This window comes from Acanthopagrus latus, chromosome 16 (genome assembly GCF_904848185.1).
Source record: "Acanthopagrus latus isolate v.2019 chromosome 16, fAcaLat1.1, whole genome shotgun sequence".
NCBI classification, from domain to species: Eukaryota; Metazoa; Chordata; class Actinopteri; order Spariformes; family Sparidae; genus Acanthopagrus; species Acanthopagrus latus.
This window is the reverse complement of record NC_051054.1, coordinates 4,134,926-4,150,836: the sequence shown is the minus strand read 5'-3', so window position 1 is coordinate 4,150,836 and position 15,911 is coordinate 4,134,926. Positions and strand designations below refer to the sequence as shown.

General features: G+C 43.9%; 1 protein-coding gene across 3 annotated transcripts; it reads right to left on the bottom strand.

Moving 5' to 3' along the window:
- Nucleotides 1-77: 77 nt before the first annotated feature.
- znf106a (zinc finger protein 106a) lies at nucleotides 78-15,785 on the bottom strand. 3 transcript variants are annotated; one of them, XM_037071368.1, is made up of 22 exons: nucleotides 15,684-15,785; nucleotides 13,070-13,152; nucleotides 12,803-12,864; nucleotides 10,664-10,858; nucleotides 7,789-9,672; nucleotides 7,248-7,695; nucleotides 6,948-7,017; nucleotides 6,516-6,670; nucleotides 6,336-6,396; nucleotides 5,873-6,196; nucleotides 4,954-5,749; nucleotides 4,807-4,856; nucleotides 4,033-4,178; nucleotides 3,803-3,937; nucleotides 3,508-3,624; nucleotides 3,101-3,292; nucleotides 2,913-2,975; nucleotides 2,673-2,792; nucleotides 2,445-2,516; nucleotides 2,211-2,282; nucleotides 1,776-1,922; nucleotides 78-1,647 (listed from the first exon to the last, which is right to left on the bottom strand). In XM_037071368.1, the coding sequence occupies exons 2-22, from the start codon at nucleotides 13,121-13,123 to the stop codon at nucleotides 1,594-1,596; spliced, it is 5,217 nt and encodes a 1,738-aa protein (XP_036927263.1). In that variant the 5' UTR covers nucleotides 13,124-13,152; nucleotides 15,684-15,785; the 3' UTR covers nucleotides 78-1,593. The 3 variants fall into 3 exon arrangements, with proteins under 3 accessions (XP_036927263.1, XP_036927262.1, XP_036927261.1); XM_037071367.1 differs by having other exon boundaries at nucleotides 1,505-1,647; nucleotides 13,070-13,154; nucleotides 15,687-15,706; XM_037071366.1 differs by lacking the exon at nucleotides 15,684-15,785 and adding an exon at nucleotides 14,743-14,869 and having other exon boundaries at nucleotides 1,505-1,647.
- Nucleotides 15,786-15,911: the final 126 nt, after the last annotated feature.

Here is a 15,911-nt window from a genome sequence, read left to right as displayed (position 1 = left end):
TGTGATGATTTTTTTTTTTTTTTTTACCTTAAAAATGTTCGCATGACACACGAAGACACACAGAAAACAGTTTCATCTTGTTGCAACATTTTTTATTATTTTTTTATAATTAACAATGTTTTGCACTTTCTTATAAAATATCTCTTCACAACTTCGATTACGACTGAAAAACTTGAAGAAACTCAGGAATGCCAGGTAAGAGGTGGACTGCACGCTTTCCTCGGTCATAAATAACGAGCGGATGAGGCGAGTTTGGAAGACGGCGGCTGCGAGAACGTCACGGTTACTCTGCTGAGAAACAGAATCCTCAAAGGAGGACACAACCAAGAGAGCTGTCACCACACCACAGTGTGTTAAAGAAAGCATCGGCTGGGCTGTCAAAACTGGCTAAAAACGGTTGCCTTTGTGTAACCGATTTGTTTGTCTTGAGAGGGTGAGGTATGGCATGGGAGATGAATTCCTAATTCTTCCCTTCAAGCTCTTCCATCAAACACCTCCTCGAAACATCCTTCACCTCCACACTTCATTAGAAAAACTATCTTCACTGTGGAAAATACAGCAGCTCGATGCTCCAAACATAAAATAAATTCCAAAAAGAACGACATCTCCGAGGAGGAAACTGCCTCGTGAAAACAGTACGTCACACTCACTCGTGGAAAACAGGGTTGAGGAAGATTAAACCCACACAGATAAACACATGTAGGAACACACACAGTCTCACACACACACACAAACGCCACCACGTCTTGGTTCTGTCATCACTGCAAATGTAAATTCTCAAAATGGCAACCTGAGGCCAAGTCACACGACACTGCACCAAAGTCCCTCAACGCCTTAATATCACTGAGCAACAAAAAAAATAAATAAGAAGTAATCCGCTAACAACACAAAAAAGTGATTGTTAGATATTGTTTGTTTTTTTCTGAAAATAAAATAAAAACCAAACCAAAAAAAAAAAAAAAAGAATAAACTGTCACTTCAATTAAACTCCTTCAAAACAACTGAAACACGACTCGGCGGACAACACCACCAATTTCTAAAAACTTTGAATCACTTCTTTATTCTTATAAAGTCACTTTGAGTGAATATGTCTCAGTAAAATAAAATAAAACTAGAAGTTGCTCGACATGACACATCACAACTGCACAACAACGATTAAAAACATCTCTCAGCCCATGCCATATTAAAGTCAACTGATCCGGACGATGGCTGTTGGTTTCCACTGCGGCTTCAACGGAAAAGTGCGACAAATCCCTCTGATTCTGGCAACGCTCGAGTTTCTTCAATTAACACAAAGTCACATGTTTTTTTGTCTTAGTTTGGTCAGTGAAAATAGGAACTGCAGTGGTCAGAGAAAGAGAGAGGAAGGCGTGTGTTTGTAGAACGTAAAAAAAAAACAGCAACAACAACAACAGCCCATCCAACCCTCCTTTTATGATTGTATTATGGTTGGATTCCAACACCGAACATTAAGGATGGAGTCGTCGGACGCCACTCGACAGGAAGTGGGTCCCAAGAACATCCCCCCCAATATGGGAGGTTAAGAGTTGGGGGGAAAGATGGGGGGGGAAGGGAAGAGGGCTCGAGCAGCCCTTAAGGCTCCAGTTCAATCTCCTCCACGTGTTTCTTCAGGTGCACCAGCATCCCCTGCAACAAAGACATGAAGACTTAAAATGTCAAGCAAGGTATGAATAACTTAAACACAGTGAAAAGAGAAGAGGATCAATTTAAGGGAAGGCTATCCTGGAATGTGCATAGAAATTACATATTTATACCTGTTTGGAGCTGTTGCGTGCACAGAGAAACTCCTCGCAGTCTTTCCAGCGGCACTTGAGCGTCTGGACGTTGGCGCTGGAGTGGTCGTTGATCAGGTGCTGCTGCAGATGCTCCATCATCCCGAACACCAGCGAACAGCCGTGCCACTGTCAACACAGGTCAACGTTAATCACTAACCACCCGGGACTGATGTTTTTAAAGAATACTGGTGCATCGCTGGACAAACAGGTGACGTTACTTCATTCAAACATTTCTCCTGGCAACATTACTGGAGTTCTGTAGCAGGAAGAGATGTTTAACAATCTAAAACATCAATGTGAACACGAGAATTCAATTCTAAATGCATCAAAATGAAGTCCAGCCTCATCGACTCATTCATCATCTCACTAAGTCTCCTTTCACCTCTCAGCTCTGCTCCCCGTCCCCTATCTTACCCGGCAGCGGTAGTTCTGCATCAGGTTCAGCTTGACGGCCTGCACGCTGCCATTGTAACAGCCCGTGTAGATCTGAAACACAAAACAATGATTTAAGATTTGATATTTATGTTTTAGAGTCAGACAGGTTAGTTTATTCACTGACATGTTACACATGTCTGCTGCTGACTGTCTTGATGTTTTTCTTGTTTACATCTTCAAATATACAGCGTATATTACTGAAACAAGTCTCACCATGTTCTTGTGGATGGCCATACACATCACCATGTCCTTGTGTCCACCATAAATCTGCAGCTGCTCATGAGACTGTGGAGAGAAAAATTAAGTGGAAATCATTTCAGATTTTCTTGTATGAATATGTGAAAATACATAAACCAGCTTCCACGTTCCAAAATGTGTGAGCAAACTGGCTAAAAGACATTTATAATAGTATGAAAAGACAGATTATTTAAGGACACAGACCTGCAGATCGTAGACGCGGACCAGTTTGTCCAGACAAGCGGTCACCATCACCTTCCCCAGGACAGACACAACAGTAACAGCATGACTGTGACCCTTATAGACCCGCACCAGCTCTCCTGTCTGTAAGAGGCACATTTTTACATGTTTTTATTTTCAATATAACAACGACAATTGTAATAACCACGTAGAACCGTAACATCAAATCCTTAATATCTGTAAAGAGATGAACAGATGACTTACGTGGATGTTGTGTGCGTAGACACACTGATCACTGGACCCACTGAACACCAGGTCATTAACCACCTGAGAGAGAGAAACAAAGAGGAATTAACATCCAAGAACAAACACTAGGTTTTAAGATGTTAAATTCACACCAGCAACAGTAAACAAGTGTCAGTGTTGCAGCTCAAACGTCAGACTCGACAGACCTTCATGCAGAGCACAGTCTTGGTGTGTCCCTCCAGCGTGCGCAGCAGCAGTCCGTTCTTGGCGTCTCTCACGCTGATGGTGCTGTCGTAAGAACCGACCAGCAGGATTCGCCGAGCTCCCTCCTGAGACGAGGCCAGACAGCTGACAGCTCGCGGCCCGTGGCACTCGAACACGTCCATCTGCTTGTTTGTCTACACAAATAATTGAAATGAATAAATAAATAAAAGCCACTTGTTTCAACCTTTTCTCCACAGAACTGAAATGAAACTGACCTAATTCCTAATTTATCTGCTTTTGTGTTCAGACCTTCAACAAAATTTCATCTTGAAAAACAGAATAAAATCTACAGCATGTTTGTTGCTGCATGTCAATGTTACTACTTATCAAAACACACTGCATGTCTCACCTTGAGGTTAAAGGTCACCACTGTGCCGTTTGCCAGACCAGCGAACAAAAACTTCCAGCGACTGTGGAGGCAGAGGACTCGGTCTGACAGAGAGAACTGCTGCTCCAGCTCTCGAGTCTGCGAGTATACAAGAAGAAGTCCAGAGATTAACTGACTTTATTTATACTTTGGGGCAATTTGTGGTGAATAGAAGAGCGCAAATCAACCAAGACAATGAAAACAAACATGGATAAAAATTTAAGATTAAACAATTTAAATCATGTGCAAAGATCAGTAAAAGAAAACGTGTTTTCACCTTGAGACTGTAGCAGCGGATGGTCTGGTCACTGGACCCAGAATAAAGGCGATGGTGCAGGCAGGGAGCCGCGGATATCAACAGGCAGCTCACTTTGGAGCTGTGACCCTCAAACACGCCGACACATTTATGAGTCTGCAACAAGAAAAACGAGAAAAAAGGTTTGTTCGGCTGTTCAATCCACAGAAAAATGAAAAAACCAGCAGTGGAAGTTCTTAGACGACACTCACCACCAAGTCGAAGGCTTTGACGGTCCGGTCTCCTGAACACGTGTACAGCTGCCCGTTGTGGATCTGCATGGCGTTCACTGCCTCCTGGTGGCCCTCGAACACACCCTCAGTGGGCAGATCGTCCTCTCCATGGTCAGATGATGCGTCTGTGAAACGAAATACACAAAAATACAAACATGGGCATACAAACAAAAGAGCATTTTTTATGGTAGAAACTAAAGTTTACAGTATCTAATTCTTTCATTTTGATCACCGGAGTACCTAAATTGAACAAATCTGTAAAGTATATTTTCTCTCAATGGTCAGGATATAGTTAAATGAGGAGTCACCAGTGGTCATATCCTCAGGTTAAATATATGTATTCTCAGAAAGTTGAGTTCATTCATCTCTGAACTCAACGTGCTGCAAGTTAACTAACAGCTCTATGAATATCTTGCCCATAAAAAGTAATTTGGGCCTTCCAGAGTCTATTTTAATCAGGTCAAAGAGTACGACATGTCTAATTCTGGCTGCTCAGATGCTGTCAGGATCGGCTTTGTGTTCAAACATCAAGACCAGCAGAAGGGTCCAGTTTCTCTGTATTGATTTAGTGCAGTAAACAAAAACTAGAGTCAGAATGAGGAAGGTGTGTCTGAAAATTTCTGTAGCTTACCAAAAGGAGTTTGTACAAAACAAGATATTTAATGTTCAAACTGATAAACTAAATTAAACACTCTTACAACTGTTTTGGAATCATTTTTTGTAACATGAGCAGCTCTTGGCAGGTGAACATACCTGATGAGTTCTTCGCACTCTTTGGATATGTGATAAGAAACGGAACGTCGCTGTGGAGACAAAAGGTGGAAATTATGACTCAGTACTGACAATATAAGTGAGATTATAACAAGAAAAATGAAAGCAGAATGAAAATGTAGGTCTCACCTCTCAGAGGATTTACATATATCCATGTCACTGGTGGAGGTGACCTCGTTGCAAGCCAGGCTCTGTGGTTCAGGTCTGGAGGAGTCTGGGACCAGGGCATCCACGTGGGGCTGCAAACAGGCTGTGCTGACCTCCATGTTTTCCTCTGAATCTAAGTTCAACGTTAATTCAGAGGGGGGCGCCTGGGGAAGTTCCACCATGTGTTTGGGGGACTTGGGGTCTGATGTCTCATGTTTAATGGTTGGACATAGCTGCCTTGGGGGTTCCTCGCCCCCCTCCATGTTCACGTCAGCGTCTCTATCCTCTGAAGGCTGCGTGGAGGTGCTGACCTGAGAGCTTCCACTGGGTCTCCGGCGAGGTCGAAGCCACCTCGGACTCAAGGCCTCTCCATCTAGCTCTGTGTCGCTGCTCTCGGGCGGCTCCGTCCCTTGAGCCTTCTTCAGCGCTTTCCTCTTCTTCAGCCTCCTCACACGTTTTCCGCTCCTCAGATCAGATGGAGAGAAAGGCAGATTCAGGATTGACGGGGGCTCAAGGAGGGACTGTGTGGCTGCACAGTCACCAACACTCCCCACCTCAGAGCTCCTCCTGCTGGCTGACAGAAGCTTTAAGGGAGGTTTGAAGTCCGGGGTGACACAGTTATTTGTTGCCTGTACGCTCTTTTCTGTTGTCTCGACCAGTCCTGACAGGCTTTCTTTGCTGTCTGCAGGAACGCTGAAGTTCTCCCAGTTATGTTCTGTTTTAGTTTGGTACAGTTCAGGCCTTTTGTCAGGAGATGGCTGGAAGTTAAGGGCAGGATCTGCAGAGATTCAGATGATAAATCCATAAAATAAGAAAACTGACAGCAGTGTCACTGCTATTAAGTCATTCAAATGCAATTACTGATAAGTTTCAATACTGCACTGAATAAGGATGAAGTTACCTGGTGGAGAGGCTGCAGCAGTAGCGACAGGCAGCTCTGGAGTGGTGCTGTGAGCGAGGTGGGTTGTGTCGTCCACAGGGTCCAGCTCTGAGCTGACGTGAACAGGAGACTGAGGCTCCTGCTTGATAACTACATGAGGCATTACGGGGAGGCTGGAGGTGGGAGGGGAGGCGCACTCGGCAGGAGGACTGGGACTGGGGACAGCAGTAGCTGCAAAGTCCGTAGCAGACGACAGAGTAACGGAGGAGGGAACCTGTGGCTCAGCTTGTACTGAATCAGTCTTCTCCTCTTTCAGCTTGACCGGAGGTTCTTCCACCCTGGTACCTGTAGAGGAATCACAATAAAAGCTGGATTCAACGGTTTATTTCAGTTTCAGTCATGTGACAGTCAGAGTGTGATGTGAATGGACTTAACGCATTTCTAAATACAATTTCATATATTTCATACCAAGACATGTCCTTACCTTGCATCCCTTTTAGTAACTCAATGCGCTTGTTTCTCAGGGTGCTCATCTCTCCAGTAATCTGAGTAAGACATCAGAAAGTTAAATACTACTTGCTGAGGGTAATGTTAGGGTGGATACCGACTTAGGAAACATGACATCTAACACTCAGTCTTCCACTCATACACAAGCTGTTTTTACCTGCTCTTTAACCACCATGAGCCGCTGCACCTCCATGTAAGCGGCCTGCAGTGCAGCCCGGGCCTGGATCAGGCTGGTGTCCACAGTCTGCAGGGAGCAGCTCAGCTCCTCCTCCCGCAGAGACACAGAGAGCAGCTGGTCGATCTGTAAACGCTCTGCAGAGACCAAAAGACACTCATGATGAATCATCAGTGTCTTGGCTCGAGCTACAGCGCAACTCAGAGTTTCATGTCACCTTTATAATCTTTAAAAGAATTTAGCTGCATTATTAACACATTGCACTAATGCTGTCGAGACAACATACTGTAACTACAAGATTATTTCATGAGGATTTTCACTGTCTATTAATCTGTCAAATATTTTCTTCATTAATTGATTTGTTGTTTTGTGAGGAAAATAATAAATACTATAAAAGAACACATGAACACTGACCTCTTTTAGATTTAACCTTCCTTCTTTTGTTATTGTGCTCCAAGCAGGAAGTCTCCGCACTATGCACGTCCTGCAAGGGAGAAAGAAAAGAGTCACATTCTGCTTAGAATACTTTGTGTTTGTTTTATTTGTGTCTACGCAGCAGACACAAATAAATGTGATTAGTCATACTGGACCTTTTTTTTAAAAGAGTAATAATATTTTTTTCACATTTGCGGTCGTAGTACTCTTCAAGACCTGTAAACACACTTAAATGTGTAAATTGGTGGAGTTTTCCTTAACACTGTTTCCGTTACTCACCCCCGCTGCTCTTCGCCTCTTTCCCGTCCCCTGGCCATCGTACAGCTCCGTCCCTGAGCTGCTGTCCCCAAGCACTGAATCAGACCTCTGGAGGGCCTTCACAGACGCCGACGTCAGTTTGTCTGGCTGCTTCTGCGCTTTGGCCTCAAACTGGCCGAGTATCTGTTCTACCTCTTGCCGATGCTGACTGTCTTTGTTCCCTTGAGCGTATACAGGAGTGGAAGAAACAGAGGATTCCTTCATCTCCTGTGCTGACTCATTTGACATCAGGGAGGTAAACAGGGAGGACGCAGGGGCGACGCTGCTCTCTGATAAGGAGCGTTTTCTGGAGGCGCCTGAGGTGGAGCTGTCCAACAACGAGTCCCACTGGAAACCCTCTAAGACGGGAACGTCATCCTCCTCCTGGCTCTGGTCCTCCTGGTCTAACGGCACCATCTCTATCCCAAACCTGGATGACAGAAGACAAATCAAAAATACAATGAGCCATGTTTCCATTTAATTCCCCAGTGAATCAATTTAAAGTATTAGATCAAAAGGTTACCTTGGCATGCCTTTTCCTTTGTCCTGCTTCTTCCTGACCTCCTGATACACCTGCTCCCAGTTCACATTGCGTCGAGATCCGGAGGCGCTGATGAGCTGCCGTACAGTCGGTTTGAGCCCCGAGTCTTTTTCTGTGTCGCTTCTCTTCGACTCACTCAGGTTTCTCACCCGTCTGGCGATGTTCAGGTTGGGCTCAAGGCCTAATGTTTTACTCTTGGAGCTGATGTGTTTGGTCAGGTCTCTTTTTAAAACAGGAGGCAGGTCGAGCTTGGACAGACTTGACGTGTTTGACCCTGAGGCCAGCTGTGCTTCACCACTCCTGGAGGTGTCACTCTCTGAGCTCTGTCCTGCTTCCACGGCCTGCATGGTTTCATCTGCGGCTGCTGAGCATGTTTCCTTCTCTTTCTTCCTGTCCTCCTCATCTTCTCTGCTTGTGGCTGCAGGTTCAGAGCTCTCCATTGTAGAGGTGCTAACCTGCAATGACTGGAGGAACTGATCGCTGTCTGCAGACTGCATCAAAGGCTTTTCTGGCCTGGCTAAGTCTGGTAGATTTGGTTTAGTAGCATTTTGCCTACAGCTGTTTTCTTTGTTCACTCCAACCTGACTCTGCACATGATCCCTCTGCTGCTCCTCCACAATGTGCAGCGACGTTTCCATCCTGTTGCTTCGGGAGCTTTCCAAAGAGCTCCTCTTTTCTAACACAGTCTGCATGGCTTTCCTGAACGTTTCTGGGAGCTGCCGTTGTTGCCTTGATCGAAGAGGCCCAACAGCCTGAGGACTGACTCCACTCGGCTTTGTGGTTGATTTTGATTGTGCATTCGCTTCATTGGAGGCCTTGCTGGGTTTAGCTCCAATGTTGAGACCCAAAATTGTCCGAACTTTCTGCGCCACTGGCTTACTTGCTTTCTGATTGGAAGAACCAGATGCGGAGTTCTGGTATCCATCTCCCTGAGTGCTGCTGCTTCTACTGCCGCTGCTACTCCGATCTCTGGGTTTGATTTGGGGGTTTGTTTTATGCTTCCCTTTATCTTCCACACTTTGCCCACTCGAGTTGAACTGCCCGGGTCTCTGCTCGGGTCGGGACTGCCTCTTAAAGGCACTGGTTTCTGGTGCTTTGTCCTGCCACTGAGGTTTGGGGACACTGGGGTAGCTCTCTGGTGAGTTTGGGTGAGTATCCTTATGGGGTGCAGATTCAAAACCCTTGGTGACTGGATACGGTGACCAGCGACAGGCTTTGTCCAGCTTTGGATTGCTACCAAAAGTCTTCGAGCTCTTACTGCAGTTGTGGTCGGGCTCTGCCGTCTGGCCCTCCCCATTCTGAACCCCATCATCTTGCTGAACTTCCTGATCATTGCCTGGATTTTGAAACTGGTTAAGAGCCTTGGCAAAAAAAGTGGGTGCAGGTGGATACATCGGAGGAGGCCCCAGAAGGCTCAGAGGCCGGCTTCTTTGTTGGCACTGTGAAATATTGTTTCGGCCATAGACCCCATGACTACTGCCTCCGTTGCTGAGCCAAGGCAGTCGACTTCGTTGACCCTGATCCCACTGCTTGTTCCCCCAGCCTTCCTGGCTGTGCAAACTCCCACCAGTAAACTCTCCAGATGACCAATTCTGATAGTTGGGAGGCTCCTGTGCATGCCAGGTGGCACTCTTACCCTGTTTATTGTGCCAGGGTCGTGCCTCTCCAGGTCTGGCATTATATCGGTTGCCTCTGTACCAAGAACTTTGATGAGTGGATCCACTGAACCCCTGCATTGGCTGCTGCCAGCCACAGTTCCTCTGGTAATGCTCCTTTGCTTCTTTTAACCTCCGCTGAAACTCCTCCTTCCGCTTTCGCTCCTCTTCTTCTTGTGCCAGCTTTGCAGCAGCAGCCTCTTTGTCTTTTCTACAAACAAAAGACAGAAAATTGTGTTCACGGCTTGTTTCTGCTGCTGCCAATTGGCAAAAATTACTTTATGCAGGTATAAGATTCTTGGGCTGCAAATGGCAACTGCACAAAAATCATTATTTCAGATACAGAATCTGTTTTACAAGACTTGAAAAGTCTGCCTGGCAACTCTATCTCCTGGCACACTGTTGTCAGGTGTCATGGTTTGTTTCACAGCGTGACTTTCCTGCAGATGGAAAAGATCTGGCATGTGACAAGCTGACAGCTGGACAGCAGCTTCAGCCTTCAACAGTCTTGACACAAATCACAACTACATATCAAAGGAAAATCTAATAAATAATTCAATAACTGGAGACGTCACAGGGTGGAGTGAAGGTTTGTCTGATTTTTTTTTTTGCACAGTTTCTAAAGGGCAGAAAACTTGAGGCAGTGTCTGAACTTTGTGAGTGCAGTCGAGCTTTTTTTAGGCTGCGGTCTTGATATTCGACTCCAGCCGCAGCTCAACGTGAAGCAGCAGCTAAAACAGGCCCGTGAGCGCCACAGAGCAAAATGTGACTATACATGGCTCATGTACACACAAATGAGCGCTCGTGAGCTTTGACTTACCCTTATTTCTGTGGTCAAATCAGAAAAAGATTATAAACTTAGCCAGTTAATCAAAGACGCATCGTGATGGACTGTCAAAACTGAGTCTTACAAATGCCAACATTTCTTATGGACCGTGGTTCAGTGGCCAGACGCCATGTTGACAAATTTTAAGACTGTTTTACTCATAAAACATCCAAAAATGTCACATTTTCAGGCAAATAATTTAATAAACAGTTATTATAGGCGCTGAAAAGACAATAACTTTGACAAAAAGTATTTTTTCATAGATAAATAACTATACAGATTATTAATTTAATGTTATTTTGTAAATACTGCCACAACAGACTATTATTCCAGCAGCTCAAATGTTAATAACATAAAAAAGTGTTTTCTTTCTTACCTGATCTGTTCTTTTCTCTTCTCAATCAGATCCACCAAAACCTGATCGAAGTAGTCCTCGTCACGGGCGTTCCCAGCATGCTTTTTCTCCGCAGCCTCCACGTTCTGCTTGTGCGAGGGACTGGAGATGTGGCTGGCGTAATCGGTCAGGCTCACCACCGTCACCTTGCATACTCTGCACTCGTGTCCGCAGTCCCTGGGGAGGGAAGGCGAGAGCGGCCGTTCAATCGTTCCTTCAGGCATCGTTCTGATCTTGCGTGGTTTTGGTTCTCTTGCCTGCAGAGCCTGCAACAACGTTCTCTGGCTCTACTTTTCTGTTACTTCAAAGTCAAACAATAAAAACAAGGAGAGGAGAGTACTCAACAATCCTTGGAAAATAACCGAATTCTCTATACGTCACAGATCAGGAGGTAGCTAACTTATAAATTTCTCTTTCTAAAAAATAAAGTTAAAATCTTTATCTTCCTGATCTTGTATTTGTTTCTTTCTTCAGCAGGCCATGGGTGGCAGAGTGAGGACAGGCGGAGCAGCCAGGCTGGACCCAGACAGCATGTTAATCTAGCTGTTTATGTCCAGCCACCGACAAGCCACGCAGCACAGCGCTGTGGAGGGGAGAGAGGCACGGCGCCCTCAGCCTAGTGCGCTTTCATGATGGTGTCCGCTGCACTCTGAGACTCTACAGAAGGCAATGTCTGTATTTGACCTCACACTGCTCTGTGAGAGCCAAGATCCAGCCCCCCTCCACACCAGCATGTGTTATTAGAACAGGCCCGAGCATCCTGCTGACCAATCCCGTGCAAGGCCTGTGTAACCGGAGCCCCGGGCAGCTGCTGCCCACAGCCTCCGCTTCAAGACCTCTCCCAAGTATGTCATCCTGTAATTCTGATAGGGGCAGTGACTCTGCTGGCTCCCTCTCATTTTCTTTTTCAAATCTGTGTCAAGGCATGCTGCCATTTTCTGACCTCTCGTGCAGTTGGCAAACACCTCATCAATGAGATCAGGTTACTTTTTCTTTTTGACAAGATTTTCTCAGCTGCAGTGGCGGGGCGAAATGAAACCTGACTTAGCGAGGATGAATTCCTCGGCTGAAACTGAAATTTGTAAGTCAGCATGTACCTCATGCAGTGCTCCATCAAGCTGCACTTAAAGTTAAGCTTTAGCCATCACACTTCTTGGGCAGGCAGTTTTCTAAACCACAATGCACTCTTCACCATCTTGGTGGATGGAGAAATGACTTTGCTGCCTCATCTGACACTCTTTCCCTCCTTGAATCAAATAATAAATGAGTTATCAACTAGTTTGTTAGCTAGCTAGCTGTGTTGGAGCTGTGTTCACCTGAGTTAACCTTTTTGTGAATCAGTAAACCTGATTCTGACTTCAACGTTAACATGAAATCCCCGTATCTTAGCAACAACTTTGTTCCTTTCATCAGCATTTGCTCCACTCCAGATTCCTCCATCTCAGCGACAGGCCACATACTTTTGGTAATCTACATGGGGGTCACAAGATAGCCAGTTGCCTTCTATCGGTCACGCCTGTTGTTCCGGAGAGATTGTGTCTAAATATATGTGCCACAGTTGAGACAGCTGCCCATATATCCCGTCGCCTGATAACTGTGAGGAACACGTGCTCGCGTGCACACGTGCCTCGTGACCCAAATAGATTTGGAGAAAAGTCTCGAAACAAAGTCAAAGCTTCTGTATTAACATTAACAATTTACTTTAAAATTGTGTATTGAATAAGATGCAATAATAGTCTTTAAGTATGATACAAAATATTCTGCTAAATGTTGTGACCCTGATGTCTAAGATTAACAGGGTTCATGCAACTTTTCCAAAGTCGAATTCAGGGACTTTTCAAGCATTTCAATCTTATAAAAACTGTGTTTTCTTGGGGCCAATTTAAAGGTTAATCTACACAACAGCAATTAAAGAAAAACAGGAAAAAGTTTCATGTTTCAAAATGTGTCACCTGTCTGTAAGTACACTTAGTATCCTGAATAACCTGGCTGGCCAATATAAAACAACATATTCTGGAAGTATAAGCAGTTTTATGTACTTCCGTATACGTAATTCAAGCAATTTTCAAATCTTGGAAACTCAAAAAGCTTCCTTATGAATCCTGGATTAAACCAACTCACCGTCCTTTGAGCTTCTCCAGCTCTCGGTGGTGCAGCATACTTCTCATGTGTTCATCCATCTCCTGCAGACACACAATGAAAACAAAGCTTATCTTATTAATTATTGGTCAGACCCTTAATATCAGGGGTTTTGGATACCGGTACCAGCAACATTAATGCCTCACATACTGCCCAAAATGCAGGAATCTGATGTCATGATTGTTTAAGATAAAATCATACAGTGTTTACACATTTAATGTGTGAAAATCATGTTCATGAGTGAATTACCTGCTTGGAGTTGTGGACTGTTTCACAGAGGATGCACATTCTGTCTTTTGCCATCTTGAACACAAATTGCAATCAGCCCATTACTGTTAATAAAGAGAATTTAAATCAGTTAAAGGACTCATCAATCATCAAGGACAGGGCAACATATATATGTGTTTTATTATTCAAAAATAATTCTGTGAAGTGCATTTTTGTAGCTGAGCTCTGAGCAACAACTCAGACTCGTCAAACCAACAGAGTCGAGGGAGCTCAAGACTCATTTTCTCTGAACAACGACACCTAGCTATGCAACAACATGCCTCTGCACCACAACCCAAATACCAGCGCAGAGTTCAACCTGGACGCTGTACTAATTCCAGTCTGCTGATGGAGCAGCTCTCTGGCCAGCAGGCAGCATCAGAGCTATGTCTAGACTTGTTTAACGTTCACAAACAGGGTGGGAAACTAACGCCGGCCGCGAGTCAGAGGTCGGTGAAAATACGTCCGTGGCTGTATCACCTTCTGAAGATGTCACTGACCACACAAGTGCATGTTCTCAGCTAAAATGTTACTGGTTAATGCATGTGGAGATGGAGAAAAGTTTTAAAAGCTTGCTGACTAAACAAAAGTCACAAAACAAAAAAAAAGCAAACAAGTTGAGGTTTTGGGAATTGAACGCTAAAATCTGAAGTGAAAGAGAAACAACCAGCATGAACATCCAGAAAGTTTTCATGCAGGTGCAGGATGAAGTAAAAAGCACTTAGCGATGCAGTGATTTGGAAATTATGAGCCAGTACCAATGCTTAGACAGATTATTGCTGGATTTGTGTTTTTCTTGTTATTTATTCCCCCTTTTGGCAGGGAAGCATAAAAATGACTAAACTGCCTGAAAGTCATTCAGTCTCATTCACTTTGCACAAACCACATCAGACAAATTTATGACACATTCTTTTATATAACCTCCTTTCAAATAAAGATTGTTTTGTAAAGTAAATGATTCAAAAGCTTTTAAAGCCTCTTACACAACTGCCTACTCAATGAGAATGATTTTACAGTGCTCACAGCTCGTGAGTGCCATCAGTCAATACCGACGCTTTGCCAAAGAACCTGTGCATCCCTAAAATCAATTCATGAAAAGTAAAGATCTCTGCAGACTGAAATTAACTGACAATATTTTGGACCTCTTCAAGTAAAAAGACAAATTGGCACCTAAGAATCTAACATAGTTTAAGAGCTTTTTCTAAATCAAATCTGTCAACTACCAAAGACAAATGTTCGCACAGAATAGAAAACTGGCAGTTTAACAGTCCTACAGTAAACAGCCAACAAGGCTCTGATGGGGACACTGAGCGGGCAAGAATGCGGAAGAAATTGCAACACTTGGCTTGATATAAAATAATAACTCTTAGATGCTATTTCCAGAGACAAGTCAGGATATTTGTGGATAATTGTATACAAAGGATTTATCGGTATTGTGTCTTTTTGGCCTGATACATCTGGCCAAAACATTATGCTTAAGACAGAAAAAAACTCAGGCTGAACAATGAATATCGATATTATCAGAATCATAATATGGCCAAGAGCTGTAACCAAATCCCAGAAGCTGCCATTTCTTATAAAGGTCAAATATGTGCAAAAAAAATCTCATAGCCTTCAGTAAGTTTATATTCTACTTATGACATGCATCACAGTACCTTCCATCACCATTTTCTCTTCACTCCCAGAGCACCAAAGCGAAGCTATTTATGATCTCATTATGATCCATGGGTCATATTCTCTGTCTCAGGAACTGCATGGGTAGGAGGCAGCATGCAGAACAGTACAAGGTACCAAATCTGATCTCTCAACAGTGACATTAGCCACTGACGTCCAAATGCTTATGAACAGATAGGGGACATAGAACTGTAAAGAAATATAGGATTCATCCATAAAGTTTTCCTCTGCAAAGCTCGTACATACATACGAAAAGGTCATCTGACTTTAACGTCAGATAGAACTGAGAGAAGGCAACGTGTAACTTAAGAATATACGCCAATTTGCATGTAATGGCGCAGAAACAGAAAAACAACAAGCTGCAAGCTTAAGTCTCCACAAAACAAAATAGTTTGTTCAGTTGAGTTAGCTTGCTAACTGTTGTGTGCAGCACAATAAGTTGCATATCATGCGTGCAATTTAGATGACAACTATGTCTGACGTTAGAAAGCATGCGAAGTGAGTAAAAGACAAAAAGTCTTACTTCAAAGCTTAATAACACTGAAAAATCTGCATTATATTGACTTAGCCAGGTAGCAAAGGGTTGGGTCCTTGTTTGTTGTTAGCATAGCTGTAGCTAACTGCTCGATAGTATTATCATAAACGATATACTGTCTCTATAAAAACTGGACCGATGAGCAAAAATAAAAATCAGAGGACACATTAACTATGAATCCTGGTAGACTTACAGTAAAACACAAACACAAAGTACGATTTATTACATGGTTAGCTAGTAGGTTAGCAAGCTAGCAACAACATGCTAGCCAGCGACACAACCATAACAGAACTAACGCAGCTCAATGATTTACTAATTATAAACACGTTAGGAGTGCAGCTGAGGTAAGATATGTTTATACTTTATACAAACTGACTTATTGGATACCTTTTTTTACATCCAAATGTGTGTGGAACTACAGCATTCTCATCCACCGCCGAGGCTAAAAACAACACCGCCCCCCACCAAACTGGAGCTTTCTTCTTCGTGGGATTTTATTGTCCAACTTTAAAATCCACAGCGCCCCCTGCCGGAGCGGAAGTGTGATGCTCCACGGCGATGCGTTCAAGAGCATCTCTGTTCAGGAAAAAAGCAGTTTGAGCTTTAACGTGTAAT